At 45.5% G+C, this 18366-nt stretch overlaps 1 protein-coding gene across 19 annotated transcripts in view; it reads right to left on the bottom strand.

Annotated features, from left to right (window-relative positions):
* NRCAM (neuronal cell adhesion molecule) overlaps positions 1-18366 on the bottom strand; it is a 377012-nt gene that overhangs the window by 35837 nt on the left and 322809 nt on the right. For 14 of the 19 annotated variants that reach the window (XM_069764776.1, XM_069764771.1, XM_069764766.1 and 11 more), the window contains 7 exons: positions 10607-10804; positions 10455-10525; positions 10145-10370; positions 9936-10051; positions 4800-5004; positions 1375-1494; positions 813-989 (listed from right to left, as the gene is read on the bottom strand). In XM_069764776.1, the coding sequence (XP_069620877.1) occupies positions 813-989; positions 1375-1494; positions 4800-5004; positions 9936-10051; positions 10145-10370; positions 10455-10525; positions 10607-10804 (1113 nt within the window). Of the gene's footprint in view, positions 1-803; positions 990-1374; positions 1495-4799; positions 5005-9935; positions 10052-10144; positions 10371-10454; positions 10526-10606; positions 10805-18366 lie in introns of all 19 variants that reach the window. The other 5 variants (XM_069764775.1, XM_069764778.1, XM_069764768.1 and 2 more) reach the window with 1 other exon arrangement.

The following is an 18366-nucleotide window of genomic DNA, read 5'->3' on the forward strand; positions in this document are numbered from 1 at the left end:
CTAACGCGCAAGTCCATAGTGTACCGGTGTGTGCTGAGCTTGTCTGATGTGTGAGACAATGGTGTCTACTGTGCTCGTCTGTGTGAAACAATGTGTGTGCTGCGCTTGATTGATGTGTGAGACGATATATGTAAATTGTTAATATGTTTTTGCGATGTATGTGCTGCCAGCTGTCCAGAAATTCCAAGAGTCAATAAAATTTGGACACTCTTTTGCCCTGTTTGTGATTTTATTGAAGCTGAAGAAACTTATACAGCTGTTTATTACTGTATTTTACAGTTTACAGTGACTGCAGCTGATGTCTTTATATCTGAATTATAGGCTTGGCATGGTTATTATGGTTTTCCAATGTGTCTGTAAAAAATATAAGGTGTTATCCGTGCATGCTCGCATGCTAATAGAGTGTATTTGGCGTTCTCGAATACTACGACGAGTCCCCGCTGCTGCATGTCTTGTGGCTGTTCAACAGCCGTAGTACATGAAGGGCTTGCCTGTTTGTTAGTCAATCCCTGCAAGAGTTGTGGGAGTCGAACAGCCACAAGACATGCAGCAGCTGGGAATGGAACATAGCATTCGAGAACGCTGAAGACACTCTGTTAGCGCATGAGCATGCTCCGATAATGCCTTATCCGAGCATACTCACTCATCACTAGAGGGGAGACAATACACAATTCTTCCAGAGGAGTTCTGGACTTCTGAGTGCTCGTCCCTGCCCTTCCCTCCGTCCCTCATGATGGTACAGTAAAATAATAATAGCAAACAAATAAACTGAGTGCAGAGAGTATGTCTATACAGGTACATACCCATCTTACCTTCATCCATTGCAGTTATTGCTTCCTGAGTACTTTGACTTCCCGGTCCAACAGCAGTGTGCGCATAAAAGTAAAACTTGTATCTGGTGTTCTGCACTAAATCTTTTAGAATGTAACTTGATTCATTTGCTGGGATTGTAATTTCTATCGGCGGGCTTAATTCATGTGTGGCATTTACTGAAAGGAAAAGAAGACATGTTAGTGGATGTAAAGTCACAACCGCACAGTCCACACATAGGACTGTACACACAGGGGACATCACTTAGCCTAGACGGTACCTCTAAACTGTACCATAGCTGTGCTAGGTTCTAAAAAATATTATCCCCTCAATATTATCTTCTTCAACAATTCAATCTATCCTCATTGATAAAGACCAGATCCAATAACATCTGGTGGGAATAGTAGGACGATGATAGAATATGACTATAGAATGAAACCTGACAATAAGACTGCTACAATATGTATTTGTGTGACAATTTTATGTACAGATATGAGATTTTAAAGGTGTAGAGCACTGCAAATATAAATTAAAAAAATGTCAGCTCTCATGTACAAGACTTACTTGACTGGTACTTTAAAGTATATTGAGTTAGGACCCCATTTGGATGTGTCGGTGGGTTCCACATCAGTGTTAATGAATCAGGAGTTCGGTGCGAAATATGTAAAAATGCCACACTAGGAACTATTAAAACAAAAAGGAGATTACTTTTTTAAGGTTGAATTATTCAGACTTACTAATCTTTTTGCCATGAAACATTTAGTATGGATCTGAACCTCAATGGAGAAATAAAGCACATGGACATAAAATATATCTGTAACTAAATAATATAGAATCAGACGCTGTTAAAGTACTGCAATGCAAAACTGACAGCATACACCGCCCAATAAGGTTCATTCTTACCTTTCTTCTTTTTTAAGAAAGAACAGTGAACACACAACAGCAAAGTCCATTTACAGTGTATAAGTATTAATTCTATTGAACGGTTATGGAGCAAGCACCTATGCTTTCCATTAGGGAGTGACGGGGGAAATACAATCTTCCTTGCGGTTCCCATTGATTCTCCAGTTCCAAAATGACTACCTAACCTTATTCAATCATCATTTTCATTATCCTATCTTTATGGAAACAGCACAAACTAAGTGCGAAGGTTTTATTATAAAGTTCCCATGCCACACTCTTCCAGCTCCCGACTTACTTGGGGCAACTCACATCCCGATTGCCAGTAGATCCAACAGTAGTATCCAAGGCACCAGAGATATTCCTCAATGGACTTCTTTATTGCTCATATTATATCCATGTGTTAGGCAAAATAACAACACTGCAGCCACAATCATCCAGTAGAAAGTTACTTGTACTTTTCTCCTTAATTTGGTGCCTTGTATACTTCTGTAAGTGTGAATGTTTGTTGTAGTCTATTAGATCAGTGTTTCCCAATGTTAATAAATCAAGTGCCCTATACTGAAATAAATTAGGTAAAATTACTCCCTACGCTATAATCATACACTGTGCTGTCGATTAACAGCACAGTATGAACACAGCATAAGTACCCCTTGGAGACATGGCACAGACTGAACATTTATATGACAAGCTCCTGATGAGATAAATCTGTCTACATTTTATAGCTATTCCCCACTTTGATAACATGTGGCAAGTGGCTGTGGGCCCCAGTATCAGGTATTCAGATTAGTGCTGACATTTGTCAACTACAAGCATCTACTGTCCCATTGTGCACATATTGTTTCAACCTCTTACCTCTGTTCAATAATTTTATGTATCAAGGCCCCATACACATTAGAATAATGTCTGAACTACGCACTGATATCAATGGGCTACGCCAACAATTCAATGTTAGCAAAAATAGAACAAATTTGTGAGATATGACATAGAGTCATGCACGAAATTAGAACCATATAAAAGGACATGCTGCAAGAATAGACCATAACAAACGCTATAAAGATATAAAATACAAAATTTTATTTGAAATGATAAGTAAAAACCATGAAAGTAAGTATTGAGTAGTATAGAGTTAGTCCGAATAAATTGCATGTGCAATAGTCATGAAAGGAGATAAGGATTTGCAGCCAAGTCCCCAAAGAAAAACTCCCACGGTGCTAGTGGGGATCTCACCGAAGTCACAGCAGTTCAGTCCAGCTAGGAGCGCAGCCTCAGTGACTGGAGGTAACCTCGATGATGTCACTGCCGGTCGTCTGCGCTTGCAGTTCAGTCACCAGTAGTGATGGGCGAGTGTGCTCGTTACTTGAGTTTTCCAAGCATGCTCAGGTGTTGTCAGAGTATTTTGGGCATGCTCGTAGATTACATTTGAGTCCCCACAGCTGCATGATTTGTGGCTTCTAGACAGTCTGAATACATGTGGGTATTCCGTAACAAACAGGCAATCCCTGCATGTGTTCAGGTTGTCTAACAGCCGCAAACCATGCAGCTGTGGAGACACAAACAATCTATGAGCAAGCCCCAAATACTCAGAGAACACCCGAGCATGCTCGGAAAACTCGAGTAATGAGCGCACTCGCTCATCATTAGTCACCAGTGGTTCTCAGCCTGGAAGCCTGGACGGTGGTATCTTGGCACCATCCAAGTTGAAAACGACTTTTCCCCCAGACATGGATTACGGCGTAGGACAGAACAACGGAGAGGTATAGGATATTGTTGTTTTTTATTTTTGTTTTCTTACAGTAGATGAGGGATTCAGTGGAATTAGGCTTTAGGTGAGTATAACTGTGTTTGTTATTTTTAAGTAAAAAAGTAAACGTGTGTTTTGTTTTATTTCTAATAAAGGACTTTATTCTGGTTGTGTCTTTATTTACCATATAACTATAGGATTAGTAATGGATAGGTGCCTTATAAACGCCTCTCCATTACTAAGCCGTGGGCTTAATGTCACCTGACAATACAAAGGTGACATCAACGCCACAAATATTACCCCACTTGTCACTGCCACATGGCAAGAGAGAAGAGCTGGGCAAAGTGCCAGAATTGGCGCATCTAATAGATGTGCCTTTTAAGGGCAGCCTGGGGATGCTATTTCTAGGCTGGGGGGTCAATATCCATGACCCCTTACCAGCATGAGAATACGAGCCACCAGCTGTGAGCTTTAGCAAGGCTGGTTGTCAAAAAAGGTGGGGACCTTACACTGTTTTTTTAAATTATTTAAAATTATTTATCTATTCTTTAGTGTTCGGGTTCACCCATCTCTATGCATAGGGGAGAGATTCAGCAAAGCTTTTTCACCAGAGTTCAGGAAAAAAGCTTTGAAAAGTGGTACTTTTTTCACACAACGTGGGGTTGCATGGAAACCCATGATGAGAAACGATGTTCGCTATGCCACAAATCTTACTACAGCAAAGACTGGAGTAAAATTTGTGACAAGATGCGCACAGAGGTGCATGCCACTATGTGCCTCCCCTGATTCATTAAAGGGGTTTTCCACTACTCGGACAACCACAACTTAATCCGTTTGTTTCCCCCTTGTAAAATACCAACACTTCTACTCACCACCGGCGATGTAACAAGGGTGCCGCTGGTACTGCACCGTAAGTGAGTATAAGTGTTGTTATTTTATAAGGGGGAAACATATGAATTGAAATAGAGGTTGTTTGAGTAGTGGTCAACCCATTTAAGGCCGGGGTCACACTTGCGAGTACGTGAGAAACTCGCGTGAGTCTCTCACATCAATACCCGGCACTGCCGCCGGAAGTCAGAACCAGAGTGTGCGGCTGCATGTATTTCTATGCAGTTGAACGCTCCGGTCTCGAGTGCCGGCAGCAGTGCCGGGTATAGATGCGAGAGACTTGAGCGAGTTTTTCGCATTGCACTCGCAAGTGTGACCCCGGGCCTAAGTGGCTCACTCCTCTTAATGAATCAAGAGTGTTTGCTCCATCATGCCCCCTAATCAAGACCAGAGAGAGAATCATCAGTCTTAATGAATCGCCCCAATAGATCCCACTTTCTACAAAAGACGCTCTTACCTCCTTCTGGGGTTTCAAAGTATTTATCTTTGCTAGAAGGACCTTCGCCTTTTCCATTGACCACTCGAACATTGAGAAAGTAGTGAGTGTTGGGCTGCAAACCAGGAAGCATTCCATGCGTTCTATTTCCAGCAAATGGCAGCATCCACTTTTCTATGTGCCTCCGATTTCTGTTGGTTTTGTTCTGTGCTTTCCAGTAGTAAACCTATAATGCACGTGTAGAGAAGAAGACATTTGGAAAGGTTAAATAAAACACCAGGTAGCTTGGAGATGCTGCGAAATCTATGAGGAGCATGTATTAGTGCAGGAGAAGCTGAACATGTAGAAAAGAGGAAAAAATCTGCCGCAAATTATTTTGTCGGGAAGCGTACTGGATATTTAAAATGGATACAAGAGTCTTGTCATCAATGAATAGAAGATTTATTATTTCATTATAAGGTAGGAAGACTATTTATTTTTCGATCTACTGCATTTCTGCTCAGTTAACGTAATCTTCCGTGATTTTCTAATGTAGCCATCATATGATGTATTTCTTGTGATTAAGAATCCGTTGCAAATTGACATATTTATGTTGTAATTTGTTCAGTGATTGAAGGGGTTAAATTCTCACCTGATTTTGTCTTTTTTGTATTTCTTACCCATGCATCATGGTAGTTTTTAATCGGCCTGTCATTAGTATTTATATGTTGACCGAGGAACTTACTTTAGGCTATGATTAAGACTGCATATTGTGTTTGAAATGTTTTAAATGTTTTAGTTTGTTCCCTTTTTCATGAATTGGATGATTTTAATTTTTACTGCAAAATAAAAGGTGCTTTTACTGTATATTTTGTCATCCCCTTGAGAGTGCCGTATTTTTTCATTTTTATTCTGCTGTGAGTGATGCTGTCTCGGACCCGTGCACCAACCTCCAGGTGGACTGGCTACTCCACTTGTTTCACATTATTTTACATTATATTCTTTTCGTTTGTACACTGATTTTTAGAGATGCGGGTCTTCTTAGAATATCTATATGCTTACAGTGACACAGTCACCGAAACTCAAATATAAAGTTGATTCTAGTGGGGAGCGTGAATAGATACAGGGCTGATATAACGGATAGGCAGAGAAAGGTGACTTGCCAGGATGCCAACCGGCGACAGCAGGAGGGAGAAACATCTTTATTTAAAAAAAAAGAATCATCCATGCAGCAATGTGCCACTTAATATTGAAAGTGAGTTCTCCTTGCCGGGTTAATAATGGAGAGGCGTCAATAAGACGCCTATCCATTATTAATCCAATAGTAATAAAGGGTTAATAAAACACGCACACATTAGGAAATAAGTATTTTAATATTCTTCATTTAACCATACTTACCCTACTTCAGAGCCTGCAAAAAACTTAAATAATAAACCCTATACTACCTGTCCGCCGTAGTCCAATTAATAACGAGTGTCCCACGACGATATCCCCTATAGAACAGTGACATCTGGTGATGTCACTGCTCTATAGGACCCTCAGTGACACACTGACAGGAGACAATGGCTCCTGCAGTGTATCACTGATAGGTTACCTTAGGACAAAGTCTCATTTTATGGCAATTGCTGCGTGGGAAAATTTCTCACACAGCAATGCCAAAAGTGAGACTAGGGACTATTATTTTTTACAGCGGTGGAGGAATACAGTGTGGAAGGATACCTTCCTCCCGTCATTGTGTTCCTGAAGCCCCTGGAGAGCGGTCGCATCAGCTGATGCTGCCGTTCTCCACGGGAGATCGTCGTGGGACACGCGTGGATTTCTGCGGACAGGGAGTATAATGGTTGTTTGTTATTTTAATACTTTTAACAGGTGACACTGGCTTCGGGGATCAAAATGACAAGGAATGGTGAGTATGTACTCTATGTTATATATGTACTGTATGTCTGTATTGTATGTAATGTATGTAGTATGTATGTTGTATGTATGTTTTTTTCTTTTGTTTGTTTTTAACATTCAACACATTAGCCGGATGATGGGACTACTACTGTCCCATCATTGGCTAATGTGTCAATCAGTGTCACTGTTACAGGCAATGTCCAATGGGACTTGTAGTCCCATCGGACGATGCCTGCACAGACCCCCGGCAGCCCGCACAGAGCCCCGGCAGCCTGCACAGAGGCCCGGCAAGCCCGCACAGAGCCCCGGCAAGCCCGCACAGAGCCCCGGCAAGCCCGCACAGAGCCCCGGCAAGCCCGCACAGAGCCCCAGCAGTCCGCACAGAGCCCCGGTAAGCCTGCACAGAGCCCCGGCAGGCCGCACAGAGCGCCGGCAGGCACGCACAGAGCCCCGGCAGGCACGCACAGAGCCCCGGCAGGCACGCACAGAGCCCCGGCAGGCACGCACAGAGCCCCGGCAGGCACGCACAGAGCCCCAGCAGGCACGCACAGAGCCCCGGCAGGCACGCACAGAGCCCCGAGACGTCCGTACAGATCCCCGCAGGCTCGCACAGACCCCGCCCGCACACACAGACACGCACAATGTCCGCTCACGCACCGCCCACACTCTTCCCCCCTCCGGAACACGATGTAGAAGGACAGAAAGGACTTATTTACATTCCGACATTTGTGTCCCATTGACTTGCATTGCTATCGAGTATCGGTGATATCCGATATTTCTTGGATATCGGCCGATCCAATCCGATACTTCTTGATATCGGACGGTATCGCTCAACACTACTCATGATGCTGACCAGCAGTAGGATGCACTGGATGCAATCCTCTATAGAAGACAATTGTTATCCTGATTAGTGGCTGTATGAGAGGGATGTTAGGAGACAGCCGCCTGTAGATCCCCAGGCTATCCAGAGTGCTGTGTTATCATTTCTGTTATTAGCAGCAGATGGGGATGCATTAGGGGTCCTGTTACTTTTGCACTGGGTGTTATGGGGGGGCACCATTGGTTATGTAACCTTACTCTATGACCCATTCCTTTGCTGGGAGTGGAAACATCATTGGCCTCATCTGCCTAGGGCACCAAAATACATTGTCCCGGTCCTGATTACATGGTGTATAAATGTAGCTTTTACTGTTCCATTTACAAAACATTAATGACAAAAATGTATCTATCAGGTGAGCGTTTTATGTCCCCTGCTACTCCACTATGTGCCACTCTAAAAGTTTACGCAAGGATACAGTGTAGCTGGATCTCGAAATGAATAGGTCAACAAGGTACAGGCCATGTTTTCTTTTGCCATGAATTTTTCTTTAGGCAATTTATACTCATATTAATTCAATAACATATACAGTGGGGCAAAAAAGTATTTAGTCAGTCAGCAATAGTGCAAGTTTCACCACTTAAAAAGATGAGAGGCGTCTGTAATTTACATCATAGGTGAACCTCAACTATGGGAGACAAACTGAGAAAAAAAAAATCCAGAAAATCACATTGTCTGATTTTTTAACATTTTATTTGCATATTATGGTGGAAAATAAGTATTTGGTCAGAAACAAAATTTCATCTCAATACTTTGTAATATATCCTTTGTTGGCAATGACAGAGGTCAAACGTTTTCTGTAAGTCTTCACAAGGTTGCCACACACTGTTGTTGGTATGTTCGCCCATTCCTCCATGCAGATCTCCTCTAGAGCAGTGATGTTTTTGGCTTTTTGCTTGGCAACACGGACTTTCAACTCCCTCCAAAGGTTTTCTATAGGGTTGAGATCTGGAGACTGGCTAGGCCACTCCAGGACCTTGAAATGCTTCTTATGAAGCCACTCCTTCATTGCCCTGGTGGTGTGCTTTGGATCATTGTCATGTTGAAAGACCCAGCCACGTTTCATCTTCAATGCCCTTGCTGATGGAAGGAGGTTTGCACTCAAAATCTCACGATACATGGCCCCATTCATTCTTTCATGTACCCGGATCAGTCGTCCTGGCCCCTTTGCAGAGAATCAGCCCCAAAGCATGATGTTTCCACCACCATGCTTTACAGTGGGTATGGTGTTTGATGGATGCAACTCAGTATTCTTTTTCCTCCAAACACGACAAGTTGTGTTTCTACCAAACAGTTCCAGTTTGGTTTCATCAGACCATAGGACATTCTCCCAAAACTCCTCTGGATCATCCAAATGCTCTCTAGCAAACTTCAGACGGGCCCGGACATGTACTGGCTTAAGCAGTGGGACACGTCTGGCACTGCAGGATCTGAGTCCATGGTGGCGTAGTGTGTTACTTATGGTAGGCCTTGTTACATTGGTCCCAGCTCTCTGCAGTTCATTCACTAGGTCCCCCCGCGTGGTTCTGGGATTTTTGCTCACCGTTCTTGTGATCATTCTGACCCCACGGGGTGGGATTTTGCTTGGAGCTCCAGATCGAGGGAGATTATCAGTGGTCTTGTATGTCTTCCATTTTCTAATTATTGCTCCCACTGTTGATTTCTTCACTCCAAGCTGGTTGGCTATTGCAGATTCAGTCTTCCCAGCCTGGTGCAGGGCTACAATTTTGTTTCTGGTGTCCTTTGACAGCTCTTTGGTCTTCACCATAGTGGAGTTTGGAGTCAGACTGTTTGAGGGTGTGCACAGGTGTCTTTTTATACTGATAACAAGTTTAAACAGGTGTCATTACTACAGGTAATGAGTGGAGGAAAGAGGAGACTCTTAAAGAAGAAGTTACAGGTCTGTGAGAGCCAGAAATCTTGATTGTTTGTTTCTGACCAAATACTTATTTTCCACCATAATATGCAAAAAAATTTATAAAAAAACAGACAATGTGATTTTCTGGATTTTTTTTTCTCAGTTTGTCTCCCATAGTTGAGGTCTACCTACGATGTAAATTACAGACGCCTCTCATCTTTTTAAGTGGTGGAACTTGCACTATTGCTGACTGACTAAATACTTTTTTGCCCCACTGTATACTGTATTTCATGCATATGAAACATAAGTCCAGATCCATTGGTGCATAATTGCAGAACCGTGACTGTAATTGGAAATTCTGCAATTTTTTTTTATTACCTTAAAAAACTACAAATACTCAGTGCCAATCACAGGATGTACCGTAATGTGTTCTTCAACCAAATATTTTTCAATGTTTGTAGGAAAATGCACCAATAACATCCACAATCTACATATCTAACTACATCTCTATGTATGTTTTTATTATCAAATAAGATCAAACTCATACCCTATATCCCTGAAGATGACCTCGAACAGACGTCAAAGGGACAGAATCCCACCGAACCTTTGCCAAAGTAGTATTAATGACATCCACCTCAACATTACCGGGAGCAACCATTGGAACTGATGAAGGAGAAAAAAGAAATTAATACGTGGCATGAAAGAATACCAGAATTTATAACTACTTAATACGTACATTTTTTTTAGGATACTTACGATCTTCTCCTGAATGTCCTATTAGAACAGCAGGTTCTGGAGCATATCCAAGGTCATTTAAAGCTTGAACCTTTACTTCGTATGGTACAAAGGTTGGAGTGCCAGACACTATATATTTAGAAACATTTGCTACATTGACTGATGTCCAATCTTCATCAAAATCTTTCTGCCTCCAGCTCACTTTGTATTGAAGACCAGGTCCATTTGAATCAAAGCCTTTCATAGGCTACAAGGTTCAGGATAAAAGATAAAAAGTCATATTTGATAACATACACTATAAAGAATATATATAAAAAAGTGTTACACTTACTTTCCATGTGATCACCAAGTTGTCCGGCTCTGTACCGACACCCTTTACACCTGAGGGATTGGTATCAGGCTCTGAGATAGAAAAACATCATATTTATTAGGGTGTGCTTTGTTTTCCATTAGGATAAATGTGTTTTATTCCAGCTCACATACCTGCCGCTTTTGTCATGTAGCGTTCTGATGACTGGCTATGGTCACTGTGACCAATTTCATTGACCGCTATCACTCGGAAGGAGTAGTTGACATATGGAGAGAGGCTCAAAGTTGCTGTGGCCTGTGTACCGCTGACTTTAGAATGGACGCGCCATACTCCCGGTTCATGCATTGAATCTTCATGCTCAATGATAAATTCTAAGGACGAGACATTTATTGCAATCATTTTATAACTGAATAGTTGAAAGGTTAAGAAAGACAATTGTCTAACCTACAATCTAAGGTGCATTCATACTGCAAGATTATTATGAACCAGTGTTCCTTGAAACGTTTCACAAGAATTATGCAGTTTACATACCGTAATTAGCAGATCAGACAATGAATGAGCAAAACACTCATTCAACAGTTGAAGTTATCTTTTTGTTTTCACATTATATCATTGTTTACAAGGTACAATGGTAGCCTACTACAGATGATTCAGCGCACATCATTCTGTGCGATCTGCCTGTGTAAACAAGTTACTAAACGCCCGTGATTCGGTAAAAAATTACTGATCGTGGGTCATTTTAACAAGGCTAAACCAGGCTATATAAAGCCACTTTTAGTGTCTTTACACAAAGTCAGGTAAAATCCCCCATCTAGTAGCCCTGATATCATAGCTAAACTGGTGTAATCTAAAACCTTGTAGCTTCCTGGTAGTAACTGCGAACGTCTGTCATTGTATTCTACAATGTAACAAATAGGTCTTGTTTTAGATTAAAAAAGAAAAAAATCAAGATGAAGTTACTGAAAAAAAAGATTATATTGCTTTATAATGGGCAATATCCTTGTATTTTATTTTGGAATTATTTGATTGTAGTGAACTTGGTTGATCATCATCTGTTAACAGTAAGCTAGGATCTTTGGAATATGGTATCCTTATGTTCTGGCTGAATTAATAAAGTAATTCATTTCTGATGTAAAAAAAAAAAAGAATAAGGGAACCAGATACTACCATCTGATTGCAGATGATTTTCATCTAACATGCAACAGGAAGCCTAAGACTAATTCTTACTGAAGACAACTAAAAACAGTCCTGGAATAAAGTATAATATGCCTAAAGAAAACCTGTCATCAGGCTTTTGTCACCCCATCTGATAGCAATATAATATAGGGGAGAGATCCTGATCCCAAAGATGTGTCACTTACTGAGCTGTTTTATCTGCTGTAGATCTACCAGTTCTCTGAATGCTGAGCTCGGTATAACCCCTCCCACATCAGTGATTGACAGGTCTCTGCCCATGTACAGTGTACACAGAAAGCTGCCAATCAGTAATGGGGGCGGGGTTATACAGAGCTCATGAATATGAAGGAGTACCTGGCAGCGGATTTACTAGTCCTCTAGTGATATTCAGTGGGAGAGAGTGGGCGGAAGGAGAAGGTCGGACACGTCACAAGTTATATCAAAATCGATGCAAACAAATGTAGATGGTGAGTGGCATACCTGTTGGTGATATCAGCGAAAGTGAAGAAAATGAAGGGGTGTTTCCAGCACCTACGACTAAGGGTGCTGATGTTAGGTCTCGAGTTCCCGCTTCTGCACAGGGGGAATCTCGAGCCATCTCCGCTGCGGTCTCCCATTCTTATCCAGCCGCAGTGGAGTCTGCTCAGCAGGGACGTCGGTCCCAGCGTCTTGCTCAGTCTCACTCTGTACAGAGAATTACTGCTGCTTCTTCAGCTTCTGCCATTAAAGCCAGTGCTGGTCAGCAGCGAGCGGACTTCTCTGGGACTAAGTCCTTGTCTGCACACACTGAGCATGCCCAGGGCAAGATCTCCCGTTGGAGATCGAGGGTAATGTGCTCAGGCTCTGCAGCACATTCCATTGGTCCTCTTGGCAGGTCTTGGAAGGGCAAAGTTTCTGTGGCCACTTCCTGTGCTGCAACTATATAAACTGCGCATGACCGCACGGCCATGCGCTAGTGTACATTTGCTTACGTGTGTTTGTTGTGAGTGCAAGTCGTCCTTGGATACCCCTTCCCTATTGAATGTCTGTTCGCGGAAGGTGTATGGTTGCTATCTAGCGCCCGACTTATCCTACAGCACTAATCACACATTACAGCGTCCAGTTGCTGTGACCGCCAGTACGGCGCCGTGCACTTCCTCTGTGCTTTCCTTACCCAAGCCTGGGTGGTTAGTGGCGTTCGTCAGTGCGGCACCGCATGCACTCTTGTGCCCTAATATTGTTATTGAGCTTTCTTACACACCCAGTTGCGGTGTTGTGCCAGCAAGGGTCTAATCGGACTTCAATCCTAGTTGGGGTTGAGTTCGCTGACTACTTGCTCGCCCTCTATGTGCGGTACCGCGATCCTGTGATGCAACAGGATCGCTTCCTTCACGCTGGGTGAAGTTTAACCCACGTGTGTATACTTATGAGTACCGCCATATAGTCCGTCATTACTTGGCAGCAGGTTCCATCTCTGCACGGTGGACCCCGGGCTGCGAACGCACCATACTCTATCTGTCTTATTATTTGGTGCGTTCCGCTAGCCCTAACATTACACTAGCGCCAGGGTCTGGCTAGTAATGACGGACAAACAGCAATCCTTGCGGTATATCCAGCAGCTGGAGGGTAGGTTGGCGGCTCTTGAGAGCGCAACCTCAGCTGTGGATGTTACCGCAGTTGCTGTACAGGCTGCTAGCGTGGCTGCAGCAACCCTGTCCATTGCCACCCCTGCTCCGACATTTTCTCGCCTCCCGCTGCCAGAAAAATTTTCTGGTGATAGCAAATTTTGTAGGGGATTTGTGAGTCAGTGCTCTATTCACCTCGAGCTCCTGGCTGCACGTTTTCCCACAGAGCGGGCTAAGGTGGGATTTATAGTGTCTCTCTTGTCGGACAGGGCGTTGGAATGGGCTACGCCGCTGTGGGAGCGTGGCGATCATGTGGTGCAGAGTGCTCCGCTGTTTCTGAGCACTCTGAAACAGGTCTTTTTAGGACCTCAAGTCACCCATGATACTGCGCTCCAACTGCTGGCATTAACTCAGGGTGAGTCCTTGGTCAGTCATTTTGCCGTCCAATTCCGCACTTTAGCTTCTGAGCTGGATTGGTCGGATAAAGCTCTTATCCCCATATTTTGGAGGGGCCTGGCTGACCACGTTAAGGACGCTCTGGCCACTAGGGAGATTCCTGCCACACTGGAGGAGTTAATAACTGTCTCCACTCGAATTGACCTCCGTTTTAATGAGCGGAGGTTAGAGCGAGCCCAGTGTAGGCAGAGGTTTCGGCTGGCTCCTACCTTCGCCAAACCTCTGGAATCTCCGGTCCTGGTTCCTGAGTCACATGAGGCCAGGGAAGTGTCACAAGCGGGATCTAAGTCCCGGACCGCTTGTGCACTCAAGGTCTGTCATGTTTGCCAGCAGTCAGGACATCTAGCCACAAGATGTTCTCAGCGGTCGAGGAAACGTCAGCGTCTAGTGGTAGTAGGTGGAGGTACACTAGACACGGCGACGTTTGCCTCTAAATTGTCCTTTAAGGGGACAATTACTATAGGCTCATTCTCCCACTCGGTAGAGCTCTGCGTGGATTCTGGGGCGGAGGGCAATTTTATGTCTTCTGCCTTCACCCAACGTCACGCAATACCCCTGGTTATGCTAGCTCAACCAGTAACGGTACGAGTGGTGAATGGGTCGACACTGCCCTCACAGATAACACACCAGACCATCCCTTTTACTCTGTCCATGTCGCCATCTCATCAGGAGATTATATCTCTGCTCGTCATTCCTGAGGGAATTGATGAGGTCCTGTTGGGAATACCTTGGCTACGGTACCACTCTCCTCATATCGAGTGGTCCACTGGCAGAATCCTGGGATGGGGCGAATCTTGTGGGGGTAGGTGTCAGAGGGAGTGCGTTCAGGTTGCTACTACAGAGGTAACCGCAGATCTTTCCTCTCTCCCCAAGCAGTATTGGTCTTATGCAGACGTGCTCTCCAAAAAGGCGGCGGAGATCCTTCCGCCCCATCGCCCCTATGACTGACCTATTGATCTCTTGCCTGGTGCTGAGCCTCCCCGGGGTCGAGTCTATCTATTATCTCTCCCGGAGACAGAGGCAATGTCACAGTACATCCAGGAAAATCTGGCAAGAGGATTCATTAGGAAGTCAGTGTCACCTGCTGGGGCAGGGTTCTTCTTCGTGCAGAAGAAGAATGGGGAATTGCGTCCATGCATAGACTACAGGGGTCTTAACGCTATCACCGTTAAAAAAAAGTATCCTTTGCCCTTGATATCTGAGCTCTTCGATAGGCTTCGGGGAGCAAGGGTATTTACTAAACTAGATCTGCGGGGTGCTTACAACCTGATTCGCATCCGTGAGGGGGACGAATGGAAGACGGCTTTTAACACCAGGGATGGGCACTATGAATATCTGGTGATGCCCTTCGGGCTCTGTAATGCCCCAGCCGTTTTCCAAGACTTTGTGAACGATATCTTCCAGGATATGCTTTCCACCTCGGTCGTAGTCTATCTGGATGATATTCTCATCTACTCTCCAGATATTGACTCCCACCGGAGAGATGTTTGCAAAGTCTTCGACCTCCTACGGGCAAACTCCCTCTATGCCAAGTTGGAGAAGTGTATGTTTGAGCAGGAGTCCTTACCTTTCCTAGGCTACATCATCTCTGCCCAGGGATTGGCTATGGATCCTGCCAAACTACAGGCTGTGATGGACTGGCAGGAACCCCATTCTCTTAAAGCGGTGCAGCGCTTTATGGGGTTCATTAATTATAATCGCCAGTTCATTCCGCACTTCTCAACTTTGGTAGCTCCCTTGGTTGCCCTCACCAAGAAGGGGGCGAATCCCAAATTGTGGTCTGAGGAGGTCTCCAAGGCCTTTAACTCTATAAAGTCACACTTCGCTAGCGCTCCCATCCTACATCGCCCCGATGTTGATAAGCCATTTATCATGGATGTGGTTGCCTCTTCTGTTGGTGCTGGAGCAGTCCTCTTCCAAAAGGATGCTCAAGGTCGGAAGCATCCTTGCTTCTTTTTCTCCAAGACCTTCTCACCAGCAGAGAGGAACTATTCCATCGGGGACAGGGAGTTGCTAGCCATGAAGTTGGCTTTCTCGGAGTGGAGACATCTCTTGGAGGGAGCACGTTTTCCCTTCCAAGTCTTCACAGACCATAAAAATTTGGTGTACCTGCAGACAGCCCAGCAGTTGAATTCTCGCCAGGCCAGATGGTCCTTATTCTTCTCCCGGTTTCATTTCACCCTCCATTTTCTTTCTGGGGAGAAGAACATTCGGGCCGACGCTCTCTCTCGCTCCGTTGTGTCATCTGCGGAGGAGGAGGAGGAGCCTCGGCTTATTGTCCCCACCAAGAGCTTGAGAACTATGGCCCCGGCTTCGCTAGAGTCTGTGCCTCCGGGCAAGACTTTTGTACCATCCAGCTTGCGACCGGAGGTTCTCTCTTGGGCACACTCGTCCAGTGTGGGTGGACATTTTGGTACCAAAAGGACATCTGAGTTACTGGCGAGGACATACTGGTGGCCGCATATGGCTCGTGATGTCACAGAGTATGTTCGGGCGTGTGTCTCTTGCGCCAAGAACAAGACTCCTCGGCAACGGCCAGCTGGTTTGCTTTATCCTCTGCCAGGGGCGGACAGGCCCTGGGAGATGGTCGGGATGGACTTTGTGGTGGGCTTACCCAAGTCTCGTAACTGCACCATTATCTGGGTGATCACCGACCATTTTTCCAAAATGGTGCACTTGGTGCCTCTTCCACGGCTACCTTCTGCACGGGCGTTGGCTGTCTTGTTCGTCAAGCATATCTTTCGCCTACACGGTATGCCAGACAAAATTGTTAGTGACCGGGGTCCCCAGTTTGCGTCTCGATTCTGGAGAGAGCTTTGTCGTCTACTCAGTATTGAGTTGAATCTCTCTTCGGCATATCATCCCGAGACGAATGGGTTGGTAGAGAGGGCCAACCAGACCTTGGTCACATATTTACGACATTTTGTTTCTGCCAGGCAGGATGACTGGGCATCCTTGCTACCGTGGGCAGAGTTTGCACTTAACAATGCCGTAGCCGACTCCACCGGTCAGACTCCATTCCTCCTAAATTACGGCCAGCATCCGCGTGTTCCTGTGCCCATGCCTGTGTCTTCTGCTGACTCCAGGGTGGCAGACTGGGCTGTGGAGGCACGGGACATTTGGGACCGCACGCAGGATGCCATTCGAGCCTCCAAGGAGAGAATGAGGTCCTCCGCCGATGTTCATCGACGCCCCGCTCCGACCTTTGCTCCTGGCGACTTGTTGTGGCTCTCCGCCCGTAACATCAGGCTGCGAGTTGAGTCCACTAAGTTTGCTCCTCGCTACTTGGGTCCCTTCAAGGTTCTCGAACGGGTTAATCCTGTGGTCTACCGTTTGGCTCTTCCTCCACGCTTGGTTATCACGACACCTTTCATGTGTCCCTCTTGAAACCCGTATACATGTCCCGGTTTTCCGAGTCATCTGCCGGGACATTGGGTTCGTCTACGGACGATTACGAGGTGAACTCTATTTTGGGGTGCAAGGTGGTACGCGGCAAAAAGTTCTATCTGGTGGATTGGAAGGGTTATGGCCCAGAGGACAGGTCATGGGAGCCTGCTGAAAACATTCGGGCCCCACAGCTCATTGCTGCCTTCGAGCGTAGCGAGGCCCAAGGAGGGGGGGCCCTAGGAGGGGGGGTAATGTTAGGTCTCGAGTTCCCGCTTCTGCACAGGGGGAATCTCGAGCCATCTCCGCTGCGGTCTCCCATTCTTATCCAGCTGCAGTGGAGTCTGCTCAGCAGGGACGTCGGTCCCAGCGTCTTGCTCAGTCTCACTCTGTACAGAGAGTTACTGCTGCTTCTTCAGCTTCTGCCATTAAAGCCAGTGCTGGTCAGCAGCGAGCGGACTTCTCTGGGACTAAGTCCTTGTCTGCACACACTGAGCATGCCCAGGGCAAGATCTCCCGTTGGAGATCGAGGGTCATGTGCTCAGGCTCTGCAGCACATTCCATTGGTCCTCTTGGCAGGTCTTGGAAGGGCAAAGTTTCTGTGGCCACTTCCTGTGCTGCAACTATATAAACTGCGCATGACCGCACGGCCATGCGCTAGTGTACATTTGCTTACGTGTGTTTGTTGTGAGTGCAAGTCGTCCTTGGATACCCCTTCCCTATTGAATGTCTGTTCGCGGAAGGTGTATGGTTGCTATCTAGCGCCCGACTTATCCTACAGCACTAATCACACATTACAGCGTCCAGTTGCTGTGACCGCCAGTACGGCGCCGTGCACTTCCTCTGTGCTTTCCTTACCCAAGCCTGGGTGGTTAGTGGCGTTCGTCAGTGCGGCACCGCATGCACTCTTGTGCCCTAATATTGTTATTGAGCTTTCTTACACACCCAGTTGCGGTGTTGTGCCAGCAAGGGTCTAATCGGACTTCAATCCTAGTTGGGGTTGAGTTCGCTGACTACTTGCTCGCCCTCTATGTGCGGTACCGCGATCCTGTGACGCAACAGGATCGCTTCCTTCACGCTGGGTGAAGTTTAACCCACGTGTGTATACTTATGAGTACCGCCATATAGTCCGTCATTACTTGGCAGCAGGTTCCATCTCTGCACGGTGGACCCCGGGCTGCGAACGCACCATACTCTATCTGTCTTATTATTTGGTGCGTTCCGCTAGCCCTAACAGCTGAGCTGTGCCAGAAACGCGTCAGGTTGCGAGTGCCTCCCTCACTTTTAACAATAAATTTTAAACTGTTCCAATA

This window comes from Ranitomeya imitator, chromosome 4 (assembly GCF_032444005.1).
Source record: "Ranitomeya imitator isolate aRanImi1 chromosome 4, aRanImi1.pri, whole genome shotgun sequence".
NCBI classification, from domain to species: domain Eukaryota; kingdom Metazoa; phylum Chordata; class Amphibia; order Anura; family Dendrobatidae; genus Ranitomeya; species Ranitomeya imitator.